General features: G+C 42.7%; 1 protein-coding gene across 1 annotated transcript; it reads right to left on the bottom strand.

The window, feature by feature from the left end:
* Nucleotides 1-116: 116 nt before the first annotated feature.
* On the bottom strand, nucleotides 117-11,153 carry tdrd6b (tudor domain containing 6b). Its single transcript, XM_021585341.3, has 3 exons — nucleotides 10,885-11,153; nucleotides 1,214-6,860; nucleotides 117-841 (listed from the first exon to the last, which is right to left on the bottom strand). Exons 2-3 carry the CDS (start codon nucleotides 6,825-6,827, stop codon nucleotides 792-794), a joined length of 5,664 nt encoding a protein of 1,887 aa, XP_021441016.3. The 5' UTR covers nucleotides 6,828-6,860; nucleotides 10,885-11,153; the 3' UTR covers nucleotides 117-791.
* Between the last annotated feature and the right edge of the window lie 12,963 nt (nucleotides 11,154-24,116).

The following is a 24,116-nucleotide window of genomic DNA, read 5'->3' as shown; positions in this document are numbered from 1 at the left end:
AATTCATACATGACTACTATGCAAAAATGTTTGACAATTATGGCAACAAACTGACCAAAAGTAGGCTATTTGAACTTGAGTATAAAACTACAAACAATCATTTTGATAATGCATTCAGTCCCATTTTATTGCTTTTAATTCCAAACAAGGTACAATGTCATGACATTCCAAGACAGTTACTAACACGGTCATTGAAACATTCTTTGAAATTCCCATCTACAAGCTTTTCAAAACCTGTTGTTTCCAAGTGCATTAAGTTTAATAGCAGTTATATTGAAAACTAGTCAGTCACATGGACAAAGATAACACAGGTCACTGGCATAGGAAAACTCCAAATGTAAACTTTTGGGGGGAGAAACAACAAGTGGGAATCCCAGACACCACAAATAAAACAAGATCATTCAATCAAATCACCACATAACATATTCAAACAGTTACAAAAACATTACAGCTATAGTATTTTGAATCTGAAAATAGTCACATTTAATAGTACATTTTGTTACATTTTAGTAGACCCTCATCCAGAAAGACGTACAGGAGCAATTAGGGTTAAGTGCCTTGCTCAAGGGCTTGTTGACAGATATCACCTAGTTCGCTCGGGGATTCGAACCAGTGACCTTTCGGATACTGACCAAACGCTCTTAACCGCTAGGCTACCTGCCACCCCTGTAGATTTGTTTTCAGCCATTAATGTCTACAATGTGCTAACATATAGAATCTTGAGGATCCAACAACTTCATCACTTCTAATGTCTCGATGCAAATTAGGACTAAAATCTGACCAAACCAGATTCAATCATCAGTTTCTTCCAGTTGACAGTTACAATGATTAGCCGCTTCCTCTGAAAGGGAAGAAACATGAATTTACATTATTTATAATGTCCCTGCATATAATGTATACTGATGATTGACTTGAGATCATTGATTGATTTTGTCTTTACAATGTGGGGCATTATTTTTTATTTGCAAACTAAATTTCCCAATGGGATAAAAAGTTTAACATTTGAAAGGTATAGTAGTATTACTAAACAATATTAGAATTCAAAAGTTGAAAAACTTTATCTGAAGCACAGGTAACCTTCAACAGAATAAAAAGCAAAGAGTTCAAATGAACTCACAAGCATTCTATGGAGACATCAGTGAAATACTACATACCCTTTACTCAGAAGTGGATCACTGTACAACTCTCAATAAAAAGTTGAACATTTACAAACCTGATTGAGACTCGGTGGGGGAGCTTCTCCAGCAAGTCTTCATGAAGTCATTCACAATCAGCTCCTCACACTCTACTTTCACTTGGTATTGAGGAATGGGGAGCTTGTTATTATTATCCATGTTCTGAACTGTCACTTTCAGCGGCTTATCAGCAAGGAGCTCATAAAACCCATCAAGGGCATTGTCATCCCAGCTGCCTTCTGAGTTCTCAAATTCAGCCAGGGAACACAGAAAGGCCTGGGGAGGGTGTTCTAGTAGCTGAGGTGGAACAGACTTCAAAGACTTCAAATCAGTTTCTGACTCATTTCCATAATCCACAAAGACAACAGAGATAACATCCATTTTGCTAACAATCTGAGCTCGATACCATTGCTCGTCTTCGGCAAAGAGAGCCAGACAAAGACTTCCAGGGCTCAGGGTAGACATGAGGACTGTGTCCTTATGCTCAGAGTTTCCAATGAGCTGACAAACTTTAGAGATTTCAGCAAGCTCCTCAGAGTTTGCATACTGGCACCAGAAATAACCAGGGCCCGCTATGGAGGAGGCGTACACATCCAAAGTCTGTCCCAGGAATATATCCAGTTTCCAGAATTGCAGCAGTGTATTATGCTCTCTGTCACTCCTCTCTATCTGGGATGGCAAAGATCCAGAACTTGGGCTTTGTCGGTCAAGGTGAGTAGAGTCTCCAGCTGAACAACACATATTTAGTGAATCTGTTAGTATGATGTTCTGGTCCAGACAGACCTCCCAAGTGGATCCAGTGTCTTTGATGAACTTACATTCCCATTTCCTTGCACTGTCCGCACCTGCAACTTTTTTGAACTGGCAACTAATTTCCTGCTCCAATCCTTTGTATTTAGTGTCCGCAAGTCCACTTAAAGAACAATGGATGCTAAATCTTGGGTGCTCCAGGAACTGGGTGTCCAGCCAGCAAACCTTGAGGGTTGAAATGGATGCTTCATTACCAAAGTCTATGTATTGCACATGAATTTTGTCTTCTCCATTTGTTTCTAGAATGACTGCACGATACCAGGAACAGTCATCTGGAAACTCAGAATTCACCAGATCCCCTGGCTGCGGATTGGCAACGTTCTTGAGTGCAACACCATCTGATTGGTCAGAATTGAGACTTTCCACAAGAGAGAACAGATACTTTTCATCCTCTACTAATTGAACAAAGAAACTTGATGGACTGTTGCATTGTGAAACATAGACATCTGCTACCCAACCTGGTTTTATTGATCGTTTTGGAAGAGTTTCAAGTTTGGGGACACTCTCGGAAGGAACATTGGATCCACTTGAGGAGACTCCTGCAAGACCATTATAAGAGATTGTCCTGACTGCCAGAGTGTCTCCTGAACATTGCGTGGTGCTTGGTGATCTATCCATCACTGGAACCTCAGTGGAATTCAATTTGGGAGTTATTTCTTGTGTAAGACATTTATACTCAGACCGGTTCATGGTTTCATTTGAAATGGTCATATCAGAGGAGAAGAGCTCGCCAGCACACTCTGTTTTGCTGTGGACGTGCAAATTAGAGCAATGCAAGTAACTTCTCATCAAGTCATTGATAACATGCTCCTCACACTCCACTTTGACCTGGTATTGTGGGGGGAGACTTTCCAGATTATTATTCATTTTCTGAACTGTAACTTTCAGTGGTTTGTCAACGATACGCTGGTAAAACTCATCAACAGTGTTGTTATCCCAGGCGCCTTCTGGGTGCTCAACTCCAGCCAGAGAACACAGGAAGGCCTGAGGGGCGCTCTCTAGTAGCGGAGGTGGAATTGACCTTATCGCCTTGAGATCAACTTCGGACTCATTTCCATAGTCCACAAAAAGAACAGTGAAAAGATCATTAGTTTTGTGAATGATCTGAGCTCGATACCATTGGTTGTCTTCAGCAAAGAAAGCCAGACAAGGACTTCTGGGGTTCAGTGTATCCATTAGGACAGGGTCCTGCAGGGCAGAGTTTACAAACTCTTGAACAATTCTTGAGATCCTGTAAAGCTCCTCAGAGTTTGCATGTTGACACCAGAAGTAGTTAGGTTCAACTATAGAGGACGCATAGACATCTAAAGCCTGGTTTTGGGAAACGCTTGGCTTCTTGTACAGCAGGGGAATCGTGTTTTCACCTGAACAAGACAGTTGTGATACATCTGCTCTGCCTGTTTGACTAGCTTCAACTAACGAATGTGCCAACACAAGACATTGATCTTCAAGACTGACCTCCCAAACTGATCCGGTTTCCTTCATGAATGTGCATGCCAGTTTCTTCTCAGCGTTTTCTGTTGTTGTAGCCTTTTTGATCATCGATGTGACATCTTCCTCCCATGTCTCTTTGTTGTTAGCATTAGTTATTCTACTAAGTACACAGTGAATACTGAACCTGGGATATTCTATGAACTGCTTGTCGAGTTGTTTCACTTTCAGGGATGGAATAATTGCTTCATTTCCAAAGTCTATGAATTCAACATGAACGGTTCCATTCCCAGGTTTGCGCCTAACAACTGCACGATACCATGAGCTGTCTTCGGGATACTCCGCATTCACCAAGTCACCGAGCTGCAGTTCGTTCAAATCAACTGGAGTGGCATCACAAGATGACTGTGAGCCATTTAGTTTCTCCACAAGAGAGAATATATCATCTTCATCCTTTGTCAACTGAATAAAGAAACTAGAGTGGCTGTTACAGTGTGAGACATACACCTCTGTTACCAACCCTGGTTTCAAGGGTCTTGAGGGAAGGTCTGTGAGTTTAGAGAAATGACACATCTGTCCATCATGTTCAACCATAGGCTTCTTTTCAGGTTTGTCCAACAGTGACTGCTGAGGAGTAGACTGTCCAACTTTTCTTTGCGGGGATGTGAAACACATTGCAGTGCTAATGTGCTTTATTACCGTTCCCCTCGCAGCCCAATCCTGAGATGTTGGCATTGGCACACATTCTGGCAAATTACATTTGGTCTGAAATTGATCTGTGCATCTTGAAGTAGTTGATAGTTTAGAGCTCAGAGAAGGCGATTGGACTAAAATTATTTCTTTTCCTGGTCTCGCCTCTTTTAGCTTCTCTCTGACCATCTCATTTATATGTGTTGTTCCGTCATACAGTTCAACTAAAAGCTTTCCACCAGAGTCTTTAGCCACCGCTGTGATAGTAAAGCTCAGGTCTGTGGCATGCTTTTCAAACCAGCGGTTGACCTCTTGGGATACATCTTCTGGAACACCGAAGAGTCCAAATGGAACAGCTTGCACAGGAACTGACATGAGCGAGACGGCTTCTACAGGACAGGGAAGGATGTCTGATTGACTCAATGTGACTGTGTCCCCATAATCCACAAAGTGAACCTCAAGGGTTGGATGTGTTGCTTTAATTTGTCCTCTGTACCACTGGTTATCAGTGTATTTAGCAAAACAAACCGTTTCTAGTGATTGAGAACAGTTTGTGCTCTGCAGTGGTTGGTGGCAAAAATGCTGAAGATCTTTTGTCAATTTGTCATTCACATGAGAATTTCTTTCAAGCTGGCCATAGAAGTGAGCAACACTTTTTGCACTAGTTATCCACACCTTCTCTTTCCCTCCAACTTCGATGTTGTGTAATGAGAAGTTTTCCGTGTCGGGCGGGGCAGAAGAAAGTGGAGGAGATTTCAGAGGAGCTGGGGCCTTTACTCCTTTCTGAACCAGGAGTTTGCATGCGCTTTGAACTGGTGTTTCAAGATCTACCATATTAATCACCAAGCCTTGGGTGTCATGCATGACTGCATGTATGGTGCATTTCAATCCTACATTAGAGTCAGCAGTGGAATCTACAAACTTCTTGAACTCCGATGAGGCAGCATCACTCCACTCTGCTGGAACAGGACTTGTAGGAGTGTTCAGATTCTGCAGGAAACACTGAAAGGCCTGGGTCTTCAGTCTTCGAAACACTGGGTCCAGGGGGCGCAAGTCCTGCAGAGAGACACGCCTGGTTTGTCCGTAATCTATGAACCGCACATCTACATGGGGAGACTGATCATTCTCAACAATCCGTGCTCTGTACCACATACCATTGCCATGATCCAGAGCAACACAAATGTCTCCATCAATTTGCTGTGGAGGACTGGAGGTATAATGATACTGCATTTCTTGCATAAGGATCTGAAGACTTGTACTCTCCTGTGCCATCTGGCACCAGAATTTTGCCGGACTTTCAATGCAAGATACTTTGACTTCCAAGGTGATTCCTACCTGGAACCAATGTTCATTGAGGACAGTCTCTGTTGCTGAAGGAAAGTGTGGAGTGGTAAGCGGATGCACAGTGTTTTGTATGTCTCGTGGTGGAGGCCTCTCTGACTCCAGAAGACATCTCTCTTTCACTCCAAAAAGTTTGTTGATGTTTATATTGTCGTCTCCATAGAGTGTCACACAGTTGATGCCCTCTGACAAGTTGTGATATTCAAATTTGGCAATGACAGTCTTGTGCAGCAGCACAGATTTCAGATACTTGATTTCATCCACTGTCCATCCAATGCCTCTGTCCTCAATACCGTGGAGGGAGCAAACATAAGTTACAACTGGCATTCTGAAGAACTTGGCAGCCAGTGGTCTGATGTCAGCCACATGGACAAAGTCCGTCTTCCCATTATCGACAAGTAGTACTTCCACAGCACTCTCTGATCCAATGTCCTGCTGTAGCAGAGATCGATACCACTTGCCATTGCTCCCTCTTACTGCACATGGAGCGCCTGAGGCCGTCCGTCTTGCCTTGCAAAAAGTAGATCTTCCTTCATAGTATTCATTAATCTGCTCAGAGAGTTTCTTCAGCTCCTGAGAGAAAATTGAGAGTTTGCAGAAGATACGCTGTGGGTTTATCACCTCTGTGACTTCCACAGTCTCAATGAAGTCTGTTAGCAGTTCTGGATAGAAGAATTGTTGAAACTTCTCAATTTCTCTCCCAGCATCAGTTCGTTTGTGTGACACTGTAGGTGGCAATGTCTCTGTGGAGGAGACCTGACTCTTTGGAAAGTTCAGAGACGATAGAACAAGTTGTTTGAACTTGTCACTGGGTAGTTTTCTGGCAAAGCCGACTTCATACATATGTTTGTTAATGATCGGAATATAAAGGAGGACTGTTCTGTCTGGCATCAATACATCCTGAACCATTCCATTGACCGTTTTGCCGCAAAGAGACTCCAAAAAATCTGAGGCTGTTGGAGTCCATTTGTTTTCATGGGATAAGGGGGATACATTGGCAAGAACACAGAACTCCACTTCTGGAGGTAAAAGAAAACAGTCATTCTGTCCCCATGCTAAGGTGTTGTTTGTAGCAACATGAGCTCTCCCTTCATCAATGAGAAACACATTGTAATGATGCCCATGTCTAGAAATGATCCTAGCTCTGTGCCAGGTTACATTCAGAAGAGCTAGACACAAGTCTCCAGGGTTTCCTTCTGATTCACAAAACCTCTGTCTGGGAATCTGAACTCCCCTTCTCATTTGCTGGTAAGCATGTTGCCTTTCTTGATCAAAGTTTCCCCATAATTCCACTAGAGAACAGATAGGATTTAGGTTTACCCTTGTAATGAGAACCGTGACTTGGGATCCTGGAATTGGCAATCCAGGAATGGAACACATTTTGAGTAGAATTCAGGGCAGGTCACAATTAACCTGGGAATACAAAAACATAATTAGATATGTGGATGGTAGGCTACACAGGAAGTTGGTGGAGAACGCGCTTGTGGTAACGACTGGAGTGGAATAGTATCAAACACATTGTTTCCAGGTGTTTGATGCCATTCCATGTGCTCCGTTCTGCCATTGTTATGAGCTGTTCTCCCCTCAGCAGCCTCCTGTGTTAGGCTACCCCTTTTACAATTACATTAAGTAGACACTCTAGGCAGAGCGACTTAGTCAGTGCGTTCAACTTTTGCAATGGACATATTTTTTAAATATATGGTCATCCATATGATATTTACTTTCGTATCATTTCTTTGATGATATATGACAAAAATATATATCTTGCATACGGGACTGTTTTTGTTCAAAACTAAATTAGGAACAAACCAATGCTTATACATAGTAGGCTACCTTGATCATGAGAAGATAAAAAAGTATGTGCAACACAATATGATAGGTGGCCACTTAAAACAGATGGAAAAAACACAAATTATAATTGCAAAAAATAGTTATCGAAAGCACTCTTTTATCCCGGAGTCGTCTCTTCACTGTTGACGTTGAGACTGGTGTTTTGCGATAACTATTTAATGAATCTGCCAGTTGAGGACTTGTGAGGTGTCTGTTTCTCAAACTAGACACTCTAATGTACTTGTTCTCTTGCTCAGTTGTGCACCGGGGCCTCCCACTCCTCATTCTATTCTGGTTAGAGCAAGTTTGCGCTGTTCTGTGAAGGGCGTTGTACACAGCGTTGTACCAGATATTCAGTTTCTTGCCAATTTCTCGCATGGATTAGCCTTCATTTCTCAGAACAAGAATAGACTGACGAGTTTCAGAAGAAAGGTCTTTGTTTCTGGCCATTTTGCGACTGTAATCGAACCCACAAATGTTGGTGCTCCAGATACTCAACTAGTCTAAAGAAGGCCAGTTTTATCTGGTTCTTTAAAATCAGGACAACATTTTTCAGCTGTGCAAACATAATTGCAAAAATGGTTTTCTAATGATGATAAAATTATTAATTAAGATTAGCTAACACAACATGCCATTGGAACACAGGGGTGATGATTGCTGACAATGGGCCTATGTACACCTATGTAGATATTCCATTAATTGTTTTAATCTGCTGTTTCCAGCTACAATAGTCACTTACAACATCAACTATGTCTACACCGTATTTCTGATCAATTTGATGTTATTTTAATGGACAAAAACAGTGTTTTTCTTTCAAAAACAAGGACATTTCTAAATGACCCCAAACTTTTGAACGGTAGCATCCATATGCTCCTTCCTCCTTTTTTTCTATTCTAAAGGCCTATTTGTTTGTTTTTTTTTTTTTTTTTTTTTTTTTTGCGTGTATGTATGTATGTGTGTATGTATATATATATATATATATACATACATACACACACACATACATACATACACGCATATACACCTTAGCCAAATACATTTGAACTCAGTTTTTCACAATTCCTGACATTTAATTTAATCCTAGTAAAAATTCCCTGTCTTAGGTCAGTTTGGATCACCACTTTATTTTAAGAATGTCAAATGTCAGAATAATAGTAGAGAGAATTATTTATTTCAGCTTTTATTTCTTTCATCACATTCCCAGTGGGTCAGAAGTTCACAGATACTCAATTAGTATTTGGTAGCATTGCCTTTAAATTGTTTAACGTGGGTCAAATGTTTCGGGTAGCCTTCCACAAGCTTCCCACAATAAGTTGGGTGAATTTTGGCCCATTCCTCCTGACAGAGCTGGAGTAACTGAGTCAGGTTTGTAGGCCTCCTTGCTCGCACACGCTTTTTCAGTTCTGCCCACACATTTTCTACAGGATTGAGGTCAGGGCTTTGTGATGGCCACTCCAATACCTTGACTTTGTTGTCCTTAAACCATTTTGCCACAACTTTAGAAGTATGCTTGGGGTCATTGTCCATTTTGAAGACCCATTTGCGACCAAGCTATAACTGATGTCTTGAGATGTTGCTTCAATATATCCACACAATTTTCCATCCTCATGAAGCCATCTATTTTGTGAAGTGCACCATTCCCTCCTGCAGCAAAGCACCTACACAACATGATGCTGCCACCCCCGTGCTTCACAGTTGCAATGGTGTTCTTCGGCTTGCAAGCCTTCCCGATCTTTGTCCCCATGTGCAGTTGCAAACCGTAGTCTGGCATATTTTTAATTACGGTTTTGCAGCAGTGGCTTCTTCCTTACTGAGCAGCATTTCAGGTTATGTCGATATAGGACTCGTTTTGCTGTGGATTTACTGTGATTTCCTCCATCATCTTCACACGGTCCTTTGCTGTTGTTCTGGGATTGATTTGCACTTTTCGCACCAAAGTTAATCTCTAGGAGACAGAACGAGTCTCCTTCCTGAGCAGTATGACGTCTGCGTGGTCCCATGGTGTTTATACTTGCGTACTATTGTTTGTACAGATGAAGGTGGTACCTTCAGGCATTTGGAAATTGCTCCCAAGGACGAACCAGACTTGTGGAGGTCTACAACTTTTTTTCTGAGGTCTTGGCTGATTTCTTTTGATTTTCCCATGACGTCAAGCAAAGAGGCACAGGTACACCTCCAACTGACTCAAATAATGTCAATTAACCTATCAGAAACATCTAAAGCCATGAATTTTCCAAGCTGTTTAAAGGCACAGTCAACTTAGTGTATGTAAACTTCCGACCCACTGGAATTGTGATACAATGAATTATAAGTGAAATAATCTGTCTGTAAACAATTGTTGGAAAAATTACTTGTGTCATGCACAAAGTAGATGTCCTAACAGAGTTGACAAAACTATAGTTAACTATAGTTAAGAAATGTGTTGAGTGGTTGAAAAACGAGTTTTAATGACTCCAACCTAAGTATGTAAACTTCCCGACTTGTATATATATTTTTTTTTTTTTTGGGGGGGGGGGGGGGTCAAATATTTGGGGGCACCTGGCATCCACGAATACACGCCATTGGTTATTAGCTAGGTTTCCATCCAATTTGCGACAGATTTTCATACGAATATTCTAAAATCTGCATAAATCAATATGCGCATTATCCAACCAAAGATGTGTTGCCATCAAACTGACTTGTTGTGGATAAAAAGCTGTGCGCGATGAAGTAGTACACATACATACATTCCCGTTAAATTCCCATGTACCAAATGAAAAATACAAGTTAAATGGGGTTCATTGCATTTTCAACTCTGAGTTATGTAGCGAATGTACCCACTCTGGTGTTGGCTCATGCGCTCTAGCCAATAGATCGCAGAAACAGTGGGGGTAGACTACATTATGATGTTATTATGGATAAGAGCGATATTATTTGTATTTGTCAAATGGCAGCCAAGCATCAATCATTATGTCACCAGAATAATATTATTGTAATGCAATATCAAGCTCATCACATTGCACATTCACCACCATGTTCATGATTCATATTTTTTTATTTTCCCAGGTAAATTGACTAAATTGACAGACTTTTTCATGCGTCACGTAATTAAACCTCATGAAATGTTTGGAGGGGAACGTGACCATGAAAAAAGAATGGAGGGCGTTTTCCATGCGGAGTTTTAAAGCTCGTTCACACAATTTTAAGACTGCTGATTTATAACGGCGAAAATGCGTATCTATGGTGTGCGCCAATTTTTTAGAATCTCATTACATTCGTACGTGCGCAGACTTTTCATAAATTGTTGCTGCAGACATTTACCTAAAGGTTATAATTGAGGTCCCAGCCCCATGGTCAATCAGCTGAGTAAGTTCAATTACATTCAACATTCGTGACAGATCAGGAACGTTTAGGTTTTTTGACTATATAAATATGCGTGACTATATGCTGTACACAATGCCACATTCAGGACTAGTAACCAGTTTGAGATGGTCAAACTGGATGTCCCAGCAAGGTGTGCTCTGTCATTCCATTGTGAATGAAAACTTCTGCTATTTGACATAAACAATATGTCGAATTAGTTCTAATCAGTTAGAAATTAAATTATAAATTCAGAATAAATCCTTACCAAGTTTGATGTAACTCATGTTTGTGAACATTTTGTATTTCCTCATCGCAATCCAATTGGAATCAACCACCACATGCAATGGACGCCAAATAATGAGTGTTTATGGGAGCCAGTCTATGGGTGGGGGAGCGCCATATATTTATTTAGACATAGCATCATTGTATATGACTCATTATGGTGTCTGTGAGCATGGGCCGCGCCATTGAGGCCATCTCCATTGAAGTAGTCAGTTTTCTGCTTTTACTACTTCTATGAGTTGGCAAACTAACTGAAAGGGTCCACACTGTCACCTAGTGTGTTTGATCAGGTATAAAGCAAAGGTTGGAAAAATTTACTGACACCTTCAGTTATGGAATGTTTGCTCAGGAGTATAATTCATTGGTTGATCTCCACCTGATGACCCTTCCTTAACTCATAGGTAGTCCCACCCAGTTGACTACTTCGACCTTCAAAATAAAGGTCCCTAATTTTCATTGATACAAATAGTGGAATCTTGCCATATTTAGACTAGATAATGTTAAACAAGTTTGGAAAGTTATATACATTTTTTAAAAATCAGTTGATCGCACTGTGGATGTATTAGATTTTACAATTGCATTGGTGGTATACTTATATTTCACTACAGCCTTACCTATGAATTGTGGATTCATGAAATGGGGTATCAGTCTACTCAGTGACACCCACGGAACACAACTGTGAAGAGTTTACACTAATATGAGCATCGTAGCTCAATATTGCTGGATTCTGAAACCACTGTGAAGTGAGCCACATTAAGCTTACCAGTCAAACTATTATGTATATTTGACATTCATATTGCACTGCACAGCCTTAACTATGGATTGTGGATCAATAAAATGGGGTAGTCAAGTCCCACAATAAGAGCTGCAATGCTAATATTAAATATGACATTCTATGTAAACGCTAAACAGATTTGTTCTGTGGGTGTCGATGAGTAGACTCCCAATTCATGGATTCACAATACATAGGTAAGGCAGTACAGTGCAATATGAATGACGGGCCGCCCTCAGGTGGTAAGTGTGGGTAACAACACATCCGCCAAGCTAATCCTCAACACAGGGGCCCCTCAGGGGTGCGTGCTCAGCCCCCTCGTGTACTCCCTGTTCACTCATGACTGCACGGCCAGGCACGACTCCAACGCCATCATTAAATTTGCAGATGACACAACAGTGGTAGGCCTGATCACCTACAACAATGAGGCAGCCTACAGGGAGGAGGTAGGGGAGAGACCAGGCTGGGTGGTGCAAGGACAACAACCTCTACCTCAATGTGATCAAGACAAAGTAGATAATTGTGGACTACAGGAAAAAGAGGACAGAGCACGCCCCCATTCTTATCAATTGGGCTGCAGTGGAGCAGGTTGAGAGCTTTAAGAAACTTGGTGTCCACATCACTAACAAACTAACATGGTCCAAACACACCAAGACAGTCGTGAAGCGGGCACGACAAAACCTATTCCCCCCCAGGAGACTGAAAAGATTTGGCATCGGTCCTCAGATCCTAAAAAGGTTCTACAGCTGCACCATAGAGAGCATCCTGACTGGTTGCATCACTGCCTGGTATGGCAACTGCTCGGCCTCTGACCACAAGGCATTACAGAGGGTAGAGCGTACGGCCCAGTACATCACTGGGGCCAAGCTCCCTGCCATCCAGGACCTCTATACCAGGCTGTGTAAGAAGAAGGCCCTAAAAATTGTCAAAGACTCCAGCCACCTTAGTCATAGACTGTTCTCTCTGCTACCGCACGGCAAGCGGTACCGGAGAGCCAAGTCTAGGTCCAAGAGGCTTCTAAACAACTTCTACCCCCAAGCCATAAGACCCCTGAACATCTAGTCAAATGGCTACCCAGACTATTTGCATTACCCCTCCCCTCCCCACTTCACTGCCACTCTCTGTTGTCATCTATGCATAGTCACTTTAATAACTCTACATACATGTACATACTACCTCAACTAATCGGTGCCCCTGCACATTGACTCTGTACCGGCACCCCCCTGTTTATAATGTTATTTTTTTTACTGCTGCTCTTTAATTACTTGAAAATAAATGTAGTCCTGCTTTGTGTCATTTCGAAGGCTCTATCTTATACTGATCGCACTATGGATGTTTGTGCATGTAGATATGGTTGTCCTTGTTTAAAAGAGCCATTAGGCATCTTTCAATGTTCCTATCGGCGGATTCATTGCTAAATAGGGTGCAGGCCAGGTAGCAGGCTGTTAGCATAGTCAGTGTAGTCAGCTCAGCTATCCCCATTGAGACCGTGTCTGTGCCTCGATCTAGGTTGGGCAAAACTAAACATGGCGGTGTTCGCCTAAACAATCTCGCTGGAATAAAGACCTCCTCCATTCCTGCCATTATTGAAAGAGATTGTGATATCTCAAAATAGGGCTACCTAATGTCAAATCCCTCACTTCCACGGCAGTTATAGTCAATGAACTATCACTTATCATAATCTTGATGTGATTGACCTGACTGAAACATGGCTTAAGCCTGATGAATTTATTGTGTTAAATGAGGCCTCTCCTCCTGGGCACACTAGTGACCATATCCCCCGCGCATTCCGCAAATGCGGAGGTGCTGCTAGCATTTACTATAGCAAATTTCAATTTACAAAAAAAAAAAATTACTGTGTTTTCGTCTTTTGAGCTTCTAGGCATGAAATCTATGCAGCCTAAGCAATCACTTTTTTAAACCTACTGTTTATAGGCCTCCTGGGCCGTATACAGCGTTCCTCACTGAGTTTCCTGAATTCCTATCGGACTATGTAGTCATGGCAGATAATATTAAAATTTTTGGTGACTATAATATTCACATGGAACAGTCCACAGACCCACTCCAAAAGGCTTTCGGAGCCATCATCGACTCAGTGGGTTTTGTCCAACATGTCTCTGGACCCACTCACTGCGACGGTCATACTCTGGACCTAGTTTTGTCCCGTGGAATAAATATTGTGGATCTTAATGTTTTTCCTCATAATCCTGGACTATCGGACCACCATATTATTACGTTTGCAATCGCAACAAATAATCTGCTCAGACCCCAACCAAGGATCATCAAAAGTCGTGCTATAAATTCTCGGACAACCCAAAGATTCCTAGATGCCCTTCCAGACTCCCTCCACCTTCCCAAGGATGTCAGAGTACAAAAATCTGTTAACCACCTAACTGAGGAACTAAATTTAACCTTGCGTAATACCCTAAATGCAGTCGCACCCCTAAAAACAAAAAACATTTGTCATAAGAAACTAGCTCCCTGGTATACAGAAAATACCAAAGCCCTGAAGCAAGCTTCCAGAAAATTGGAACGGAAATGGCGCCACACCAAACTGGAAGTCTTCCGACTAGCTTGGAAAGACAGTACTGTGCAGTACCGAAGAGCCCTCACTGCTGCTCGATCATCCTATTTTTCCAATTTAATTTAGGAGAATAAGAACAATCCAAAATGTATTTTTGATACTGTCGCGCAGCTAACTAAAAAACAGCATTCACCAAGAGATGATGGCTTTCACTTCAGCAGTGATAAATTCATGAACGTCTTTGACGAAAAGATCATGATCTATAGAAAGCAAATTACAGACTCCTCTTTAAATCTGCGTATTTCTCCAAAGCTCAGTTGTCCTGAGTCTGCACAACACTGCCAGGACCCAGGATCAAATCAAATCAAAGTTTATTTGTCATATGCGCCAAATACAACAGGTACAACCTTACAGTGAAATGCTGACTTACTTAAGTAAAAAATAGGTATTAGGTGGACAGTTAGATAAGTAAGGAAATAAAAAACAACAGTAAAAAGACAGTGAATAATAACAGTAGCGAGGCTATAGCAGTAGCGAGGCTATAGCAGTAGCGAGGCTATATACAGGTACCGGTTAGTCGGGCTAATTGAGGTAGTATGTACATGAATGTATAGTTAGAGTGACTATGCATATATGATACACAGAGAGTAGCAGCGTAAAAAGAGGGGTTGTGGGGGCACACAATGCAAATAGTCCGGCTAGCCATTTGATTACCTGTTCAGGAGTCTTATGGGTTGGGGGTAAAAGCTGTTGAGAAGCCTTTTGGTCCTAGACTTGGCGCTCCGGTACTGCTTGCCATGCGGTAGTAGAGAGAACAGTCTATGACTGGGGTGGGTGGGGTCTTTGACAATTTTTAGGGCATTTGCCAGAGAACACCAAGATTGGCAAATTTGCCACTGGCACCCTGTGCTCTTCACAGATGAAAGCAGGTTCACACTGAGCACATGTGACAGACATGACAGAGTCTGGAGACGCCGTGGAGAACGTTCTGGTGCCTGCAACATCCTCCAGCATGACCGGTTTGGCAGTGGGTCAGTCATGGTGTGGGGTGGCATTTCTTTGGGGGGCAGCACAGGCCTCCATGTGCTCGCCAGAGGTAGCCTGACTGCCATTAGGTACCGAGATGAGATCCTCAGACCCCTTGTGAGACCATATGCTGGTGCGGTTGTCCCTGGGTTCCTCCCAATGCAAGACAATGCTAGACCTCATGTGGCTGGAGTGTGTCAGCAGTTCCTGCAAGAGGAAGGCATTGATGCTATGGACTGGCCCGCCCGTTCCCCAGACCTGAATCCAATTGAGCACATCTGGGACATCATGTCTCGCTCCATCCACCAACGCCACGTTGCACCACAGACTGTCCAGGAGTTGGCGGATGCTTTAGTCCAGGTCTGGGAGGAGATCCCTCAGGAGACCATCCGCCACCTCATCAGGAGCATGCCCAGGCGCAGTAGTGAGGTCATACAGGCACGTGGAGGCCACACACACTACTGAGCCTCATTTTGACTTGTTTAAAGGACATTACATCAAAGTTGGATCAGCCTGTAGTGTGGTTTTCCACTTTAATTTTGAGTGTGACTCCAAATCCAGACCTCCATGGGTTGATACATTTGATTTCCATTGATCATTTTTGTGTGATTTTGTTGTCAGCACATTCAACTATGTAAAGAAAAATTTATTTAATAAGAATATTTCATTCATTCAGATCTAGGATGTGTTATTTTAGTGTTCCCTTTATTTTTTTGAGCAGTGTATTTACTCTGAGCTGTGCTTCGGTAGATTGGTCGTAGATAGAAGGCGGGTTGGTCCAGCATGGATCTCTTGTCCTCTGAAGAATGTCTAGTGGTGAACTGGAGCGTGGCAGAATGAATACTCTGTCCGTCCTCTCCTAGCCCACGTTTAGCGGGTGGAGAGGGTATCACTTCTTTAGTGAATAAGAGTTCAAAGTTCATACCAAGTAGCCATGCTATATGCTCATGCTATATTCTGGCTGGCATAGTCGAAATTCATCATTCGGGTGTGTAGGTCGTCACCTTCACGTTGAGATTCAATGCTAATTTTGTTAGGTTCCTGTCGTTCAACCAGAGCTCACACTGAGGTTGGCTTAGTTCTGTAGGTGGTCTTTGTCCTTTCATTGTGGGGACCGCAAGTCCTCATGTCCTTGGAACAGGAAGTTGAATTTTCGTCAACAGGTTTATATAGTGGTGAAAGAAGGGCGTGTTTCATCATTTACAACCCATGTCTGTTCACATGGCCGGGGCCTCTGAGTGAGTAGAGTGGTGTTCTTATGACAAACCGTTCTCTCATTAAGACGCTAAAAATTACATTTAATCTTTTCACAAAGTTTCATATTTCAACATTTAAATTGCACAACAATCCATGTGAATCTGATAACTAGAATGTGTAGATTTTCCAAGATACAGTTTGTGTCATCCTGTCATCAGTAATCATGTCTCAGACGCCAACTGATCTGACATCATGTTCATTATGTACCAACGCATATTCCCAACTGGTTGGATTACTGAAATATGGTTCCCACCTTTTGATGTTCCCAGAATCTCTATGTTAACAAAGGGCTTTTCAAGAGTCAACTCTATAGAGTAGAGAGAGAGAAACGGGGGGGAGGGGGGGGGGGGGTATTTATGGTGGTCAGAAACCTCCCCCATCAGGCCAACGTCATGACAATACTTACATGTACGCTACGGTCACAAGACGCAGGCCTCCTTACTGTCCCGAGAATATCGAAGCAAACAGATGGAGGCAGGGCTTTCTCCTATAGAGCTCAATTTTTATGGAATAGTCTGCCTATCCATGTGAGAGAGGCAGACTCGGTCTCGACCTTGAAGTCTTTATTTAAGACTCATCTCCTCAGTAGGTACTATGATTGAGTGTAGTCTGGCCCAGGGGTGTGAAGGTGAACGGAAAGGCACTGGAGCAACGAACCGCCCTTGCTGTCTCTGCCTGGCCAGTTACCCTCCCTCCACTGGGATTCTCTGCCTCTAACCCTATTACAGGGGCTGAGTCACTGGCTTACTGGTGCTCTTCCATGCCGTCCCTAGGAGGGGTGCGTCACTTGAGTGGGTTGAGTCACTGACGTGATCTTCCTGTCCGGGTTGGCGCCCCCCTCGGGTTCGTGCCGTGGGAGAGGTGTTCGTGGGCTACACTCGCACTTGTCTCAGGGTAGTAGGTTGGTGGTTGAAAATATCCCTCTAGTGGTGTGGGCGCTGTGCCTTGGCAAAGTGGGTGGGGTTATATCCTGCCTAGTTGGTACTGTCCGGGGGTATCGTTGGATAGGGCCACAGTGTCTCCTGACCCCTCCTGTCTCAGCCTCCAGTATTTATGCAGCAATAGTTTATGTATCGGGGGGCAAGGGTCAGTCTGTTATGTCTGAAGTATTTATCCTGTCTTATTCGGTGTCCTGTGCTAATTTAAGTATTCTCTCTCTAATTCCCTAATTCTCTCTCTTTCTCTCTCTCCCTCTTCTCTCGGAAGACCTGAGCCCTAGGACCATGCCTCAAGACTACCTGGCTCGATGACTCCTTGCTGTCCCCAGTCGCCCTGGTCGTGCTGCTGCTGCAGTTTCAACTATTCTGCCTGTGGCTATGGAACCCTGACCTGTTCACTGGATGTGCTACCTGTCCCAGACCTGCTGTTTTGGACTCTCTCTCTACCGCACCAGCTGTCTCTAACTCTGAATGATCGGCTATGAAAAGCCAACTGACCTTTACTCCTGAGGTGCTGACCTGTTGCACCTTCTACAAATACTGTGATTATTATTATTTGACCCTGCTGGTCATCTGTGAAGGTTTGAACATCTTTCTGTTATGTACTGTTATAATCTCTACCCGGCACAGCCAGAAGAGGACTGGCCACCCCTCAGAGCCTGGTTCCTCTCTACCCAGCACAGCCAGAAAAGGACTGGCCACCCCTCAGAGCCTGGTTCCTCTCTACCCGTCACAGCCAGAAGAGGACTGGCCACCCCTCAGAGCCTGGTTCCACTCTACCCGGCACAGCCAGAAGAGGACTGGCCACCCCTCAGAGCCTGGTTCCTCTCTACCCGGCACAGCCAGAAGAGGACTGGCCACCCCTCAGAGCCTGGTTCCTCTCTACCCGGCACAGCCAGAAGAGGACTGGCCACCCCTCAGAGCCTGGTTCCTCTCTACCCGGCACAGCCAGAAGAGGACTGGCCACCCCTCAGAGCCTGGTTCCTCTCTACCCGGCACAGCCAGAAGAGGACTGGCCACCCCTCAGAGCCTGGTTACTCTCTACCCGGCACAGTCAGAAGAGGACTGGCCACCCCTCAGAGCCTGGTTCCTCTCTACCCGGCACAGTCAGAAGAGGACTGGCCACCCCTCAGAGCCTGGTTCCTCTCTACCCGGCACAGTCAGAAGAGGACTGGCCACCCCTCAGAGCCTGGTTCCTCTCTAAGTTTCTTTACTAGGTTCTTGCCTTTCTAGGGAGTTTTTCCTAGCCACCGTGCTTCTACATCTGCATTGCATTCTGTTTGGGGATTTAGGCTGGGTTTTTGTGACATCGGCTGATGTAAAAAGGGGTTTATAAATAAGGATTGATTAATTAAACATACAAGCTGATACATTTTTCCAGTCTGAAAGACTACAACTCGTGTAGGGGCGGTGCTTCGTGCTCTGGATAACACATTTTTGCACTTGTTTGTAATTAGCACAGCCAGACACATTTTCCAAAAAAATCTTGGATATAGAAGTTAGTCGTTTTAAAGTAAACAATTATCCAAGTTTATGGGCACGCCCCATCTACCTTAGTGGGCGGTATTTGCATTCGCTATGAATGCTGTAGTTTATGGTTCACTATGAGCAACCGAATACACAGGGAGTCTAAACTTCCCGATTCTACCAGTGAAATGAAAATGCGCTTGTGGTTTGGATCATTTATGTTTGACAAAAACATATTGTTGTTAATATAGCAATGACTATAAGCCGTGGCAGTACCAAGGTGACATTTATTTTTCATGTGGCTAAATTCACAGCGGTTTCAGAGTCCCCGCAATATGAGTGATAATGGTAATATTTGTATAAACTCTTCAGTTGTGTTTAGTGGGTGTCACTGAGTAGACTGATACTCCATTTCATTGATCCACAATCCATAGGTAAGGTTGTACAGTGCCATATGAATGTCAATACGCATAATAGGCTGACTAGGGAGGGGATTTCCGACTGTAAAAATCCCGCAATAAGAGCTACGATGCTAATAGAGAGAAATAGTAATGGCATCTTTTTGTAGGCACTAACTCCGCCATGGTTCATTGGACAAAGCCTATGAGGAAAATGAATGGCGTTTTTGTAGGCTGTTTGGATAAATGCCAAAAATAAGGCCTGTGTTAAACACAGGCTTAGGAGATCTTGTGTGTTTTGTTCTATGACACAATCTTTATCAGCTAACATCATTTTTGTGAATTTTGAATAATTTGTGTAATAAAACACATCACAAAGGCTTCATAATTCATAAAGGTCATGTTGACTGGACTGCTATTATCTCATAGAACATTAACTTATAAGATCTCATGTTAACCTCAGACCTTATTTTCAACGTTTATTACTTCCCCCAATTATTTTTCCCACGGGGATGGCTTGATGATCTAACTTATTTCCCGGGTTTCAGGACTACAAGCTGGCGAGCTCCATATGTTTTATAAACTCTTCTCCTTCTAGCCCGCCACAGTGGACAGGTCATGATACCCATAAAACATAGAGGTCAAACAAGGAAATGGTTCCAACCGTCTTTCCGCTATTTCATTTTTCACATAGTGAATTTGACAAACACTTCATATGAAGTATGTGTTTGGTTTAGGCTTACCTTGGCATGACCTTTTGATTCATGTGTAATTCTCTCTCGGACAAGGTGAGTTTTATCAATACAGTTGAAGTCGGAAGTTTACATACACTTAGGTTTGAGTCATTAAAACTTGTTTTTCAACCACTCCACAACTTTCTTGTTAACAAACTATAGTTTTGGCTACTTTGTGCATGACACAAGTAATTTTTCCAACAATTGTTGACAGACAGATAATTTCACTTATAATTCACTGTATCACAATTCCAGTGGGTCAGAAGTTTATATACACTAAGGTGACTGTGCCTTTAAACAGCTTGGATAATTCCAGAAAATGGTTTCATGGCTTTAGAAGCTTCTGATAGGCTAATTGACATAATTTGAGTTAATTGAAGGTGTACCTGTGGATTTATTTCAAGGCCTACCTTCAAACTGAGTGCCTCTTTGCTTGATATTTTGGGAAAATCCAAAGAAATCAGCCAAGACCTCAGAAAAAGAATTGTAGACCTCCACAAGTCTGGTTCATCCTTGGGAGCAATTTCCAAATGCCTGAAGGTATCACGTTCATCTGTACAAACAATAGTACACAAGTTTAAACACCATTGTACCACGCAGCTGTCATACCGCTCAGGAAGGAGACTCCTTCTGTCTCCTAGAGTCAAACGTACTTTGCTGCGAAAAGTGCAAATCAATCTCAGAACAACAGCAAAGGACCTTGTGAAGATGCTGGAGGAAACGGGTACAAAAATATCTATATCCACAGTAAAACGAGTCCTATATCAACATAACCTGAAAGGCTGCTCAAGCAAGGAAGAAGCCAATGCTGCAAACTGTCATTAAAAAAAGCCAGACTACGGTTTGCAACTGCACATGGGGACAAAGATCATACTTTTTGGAGAAATGTTCTCTGGTTTGATTTAAACAAAAATAGAACATTTTGGCCATAAAGGACCATCGTTATGTTTGGAGGAAAAAGGGGGAGGCTTGCAAGCCGAAGAACACCATCCCAACCGTGAAGCACTGGTGTGGCAGCATCACGTTGTGGGGGTGCTTTGCTGCAGGAGGGACTGGTGCACTTCACAAAATAGATGGCATCATGGGGGAGGAAAATTATGTGGATATATTGAAGCAACATCTCAAAACATCAGTCAGGAAGTTAAAGCTTGGTCGCAAATGGCTCTTCCAAATGGACAATGACCCCAAGCATACTTCCAAAGTTGTGGCAAAATGGCTTAATGACAACGAAGTCAAGGTATTGGAGTGGCCATCACTCCATCACAAAGCCCTGACCTTAGTCCCATAGAATATTTGTGGGCAGAACTGAAAAAGCCTGTGCGAGCAAGGAGATCTACAAACCTGACTCAGTTACATCAGCTCTGTCAGGGGGAATGGGCTAAAATTCACTCAACTTATTTTGTTTGACCGAAGTTTAACAATTGAAAGGCAATGCTACCAAATATTAATTGAGTGTATGTGAACTTCTGACCCACTGGGAATGTGACGAAAGAAATAAAAGCTGAAATAAATAATTCTCTACTATTATTCTGACATTTCACATTCTTAAAATAAAGTGGTGATCCTAACTGACTTAAGACAGGGATTATTTTCTATGATTAAATGTCAGGAATTCTGAAAAACTGAGTTTAAACATATTTGGCTAAGGTGTATGTAAACTTCTGACTTCAACTGTATATTTGCCTCAATTTACTTTAGCATTACTCAAAATGCTATTTAGCAACAGAGAAGACCTCAGCAAGACTACAAATCCCTGCAGGAAACTCCTGCATGTCATCTCTGCCCAACACTGTCAGCTACCGTTCCCCAGCGCGATCCGAGACCTGTGCCCAATCCATGATGAATCCATGTGCTGTATTGAAATGAATAAAGTGCTGAGCTTTCCTGTTCTCTGTCATAGCTAGCCACTGCCTATGCTTTAGCTAGCTAATTAGCAGAGCAGTAGATCAAAAATATTTTTGTACTACTAGACCACTATAGATCTGGCCATGTGAAGAAGTGCAGCTATGGTGATGGGCAATTTACCAGTTTAATCAGGACCAGCATGAGGGATAAAGTTGATCCTGTATCGGTGAGTGTAGCTATTAAGTTAAGTTTGAGCATCTCGGCAATATAATTTGGTATATAGAGCTGTCAACATTCTATAAGGAAAGAGCCACTTAATCAATTATATAATCATTAACCAGATTTCCCAGGATACCAGACTTAGATGAGTGACAACTCAGTTCTAGAATGTTGTCATGGATGAGAGAATCAAAACATCTATTGACATTCAAAATTGACGACCTCTGACAGAAACATATTGTTCCTCCTGTCAGTACCTGTTTTAAGGGAAGACAATGGCCCATAAATATTCCACAGTTCACATACACACACACACACGCACAGACACACACACACACACACGTTAGGCTCTCAGAATAGGTTATATTACATACATTAATGTAGTTAACTTTCTCATGGGCACAGTGGGAATTTATCATCCTTGCCTGTACCTGACATTGTTGAAAAACAAGTGAACAGTGACTAAAGATCATACACAAACAATAGGCTCCTAGAATAGGTTATAATGTATTACCTTCAAGTGTTGCTCAAAGCAGCTATCTAAAGTAATGTAGTTAAAGTAAGTTCAATCACAAAGGCTGGTCTGAGTGCATCTCCTCAGTTTCATTCAGTAGTACAACACAATTCACATTGCGATGTAATCATGGGCAGAGTGGGAATTTATACCGGTGAGGTTTAAATTATGTCTTACCCCCAGAGTGAGAGAGTACATCCCTTCCAGCAGATCTCCTTGCTGAGGGTGGCGTTGATCCTGCACTGCTTCTCGTGGGGTGAGCCTGATGTCCCGCATGTCACGCCTCATGTCTTAAACATGGGGAGAAAGGGACATAAAGTCAAAATGTCTTTGCATTTATTGTATCGTATCTCCGTCCACAGACTCAATCTGCTGTCGTCTCTACAACTCGACACGTGCGCTCGGATCACACCGTGCAGAGGATGTCTGTGCACCGGAGGGCCTGAGGGGTTCACTCCTGTTGGCCTGGAAAACAAACAGGTGGCTCTTTTTTCAAAGCCGTATCTACATCTTTATCTGGACAGAAAAGGTATTGTTTATCATAACAGAAACCCACCTTGGACAATATGACAAGTGATCCCTCAAAACCCAATCCTCATGCCTCATTGTTCGTTCTTGTATCCCAATCAACATGGTGTATCTCCCTCTTCTGCCATGGTGGATGAGCTACCTTTTCTGGTAAATACAGGGCCATTTTTCTTTTCCACTGGAAAATGGCAGCTGCAGACCAGAGTGTGGTAACTGGGTTTCTGGTCTGCCCATCTGAAATACTTTTAAAGGTTTTTTTTTTACTAGCTAGCTAACTTGATTACTAAAATGGTAACATTTATATTAAAATACCATAACCCACAGACTTGACTATAGTAATGGTAAAAATAGACTGGGTTCTGCACATCTCAAATCCTTCTATGTGGATGGGACATTTCTGCTGGGATGGAGGTATCATCTGGAATGCTTAACTAGATGATCAGGACAGTCTATATGGTACTATTTGCCCGAAGAGGTGAACTATTGCAATAAGCTATACGACCTTACTTAAGATTCAAATTCTCAAGAAGGAAGTTAAAACCCCAAGCTGTGAGGTCACTGAGGTTAGAGAAATGTGGGTGGTGGTGGTGGGGGGGGTTTCCACGCTGCACCTTGAGTGATTATGTCAGAGCACAGGATGTGTAGTTCTGTATGATAGCCATATTAGCAGCTGTTTGGCATTTAATTCTGTGTGTGTGGGGGGGGTTATCAAAATGCCATGCCAGGGTTAGCCTACACAAAACACAGACCTTAAATGAAGTAGTTTTAAAATCCCCTACAGAAATGTTAATAGTGGGAAAACGATTGGAACCATTTCAGGGTTTTAACGCTAGGTTTTATGGGTATTATGACTCATACTGTGGCTAGCTTCACACAGGTGTTCCTCGTCCGAGGTGAGCAGCATGATTGTGAGATGGAGTTAGGTTGGGATGCCACCGGGGCCGCATGCAAAGTCGGGGAAAAGAGGAACATTTGGACAGGGACACAGAATGG

Source organism: Oncorhynchus mykiss, chromosome 25, assembly GCF_057628025.1.
Source record: "Oncorhynchus mykiss isolate SJ-2025 chromosome 25, ASM5762802v1, whole genome shotgun sequence".
Lineage (NCBI taxonomy): Eukaryota > Metazoa > Chordata > Actinopteri > Salmoniformes > Salmonidae > Oncorhynchus > Oncorhynchus mykiss.
This window is presented reverse-complemented; position numbering and strand designations above follow the sequence as displayed.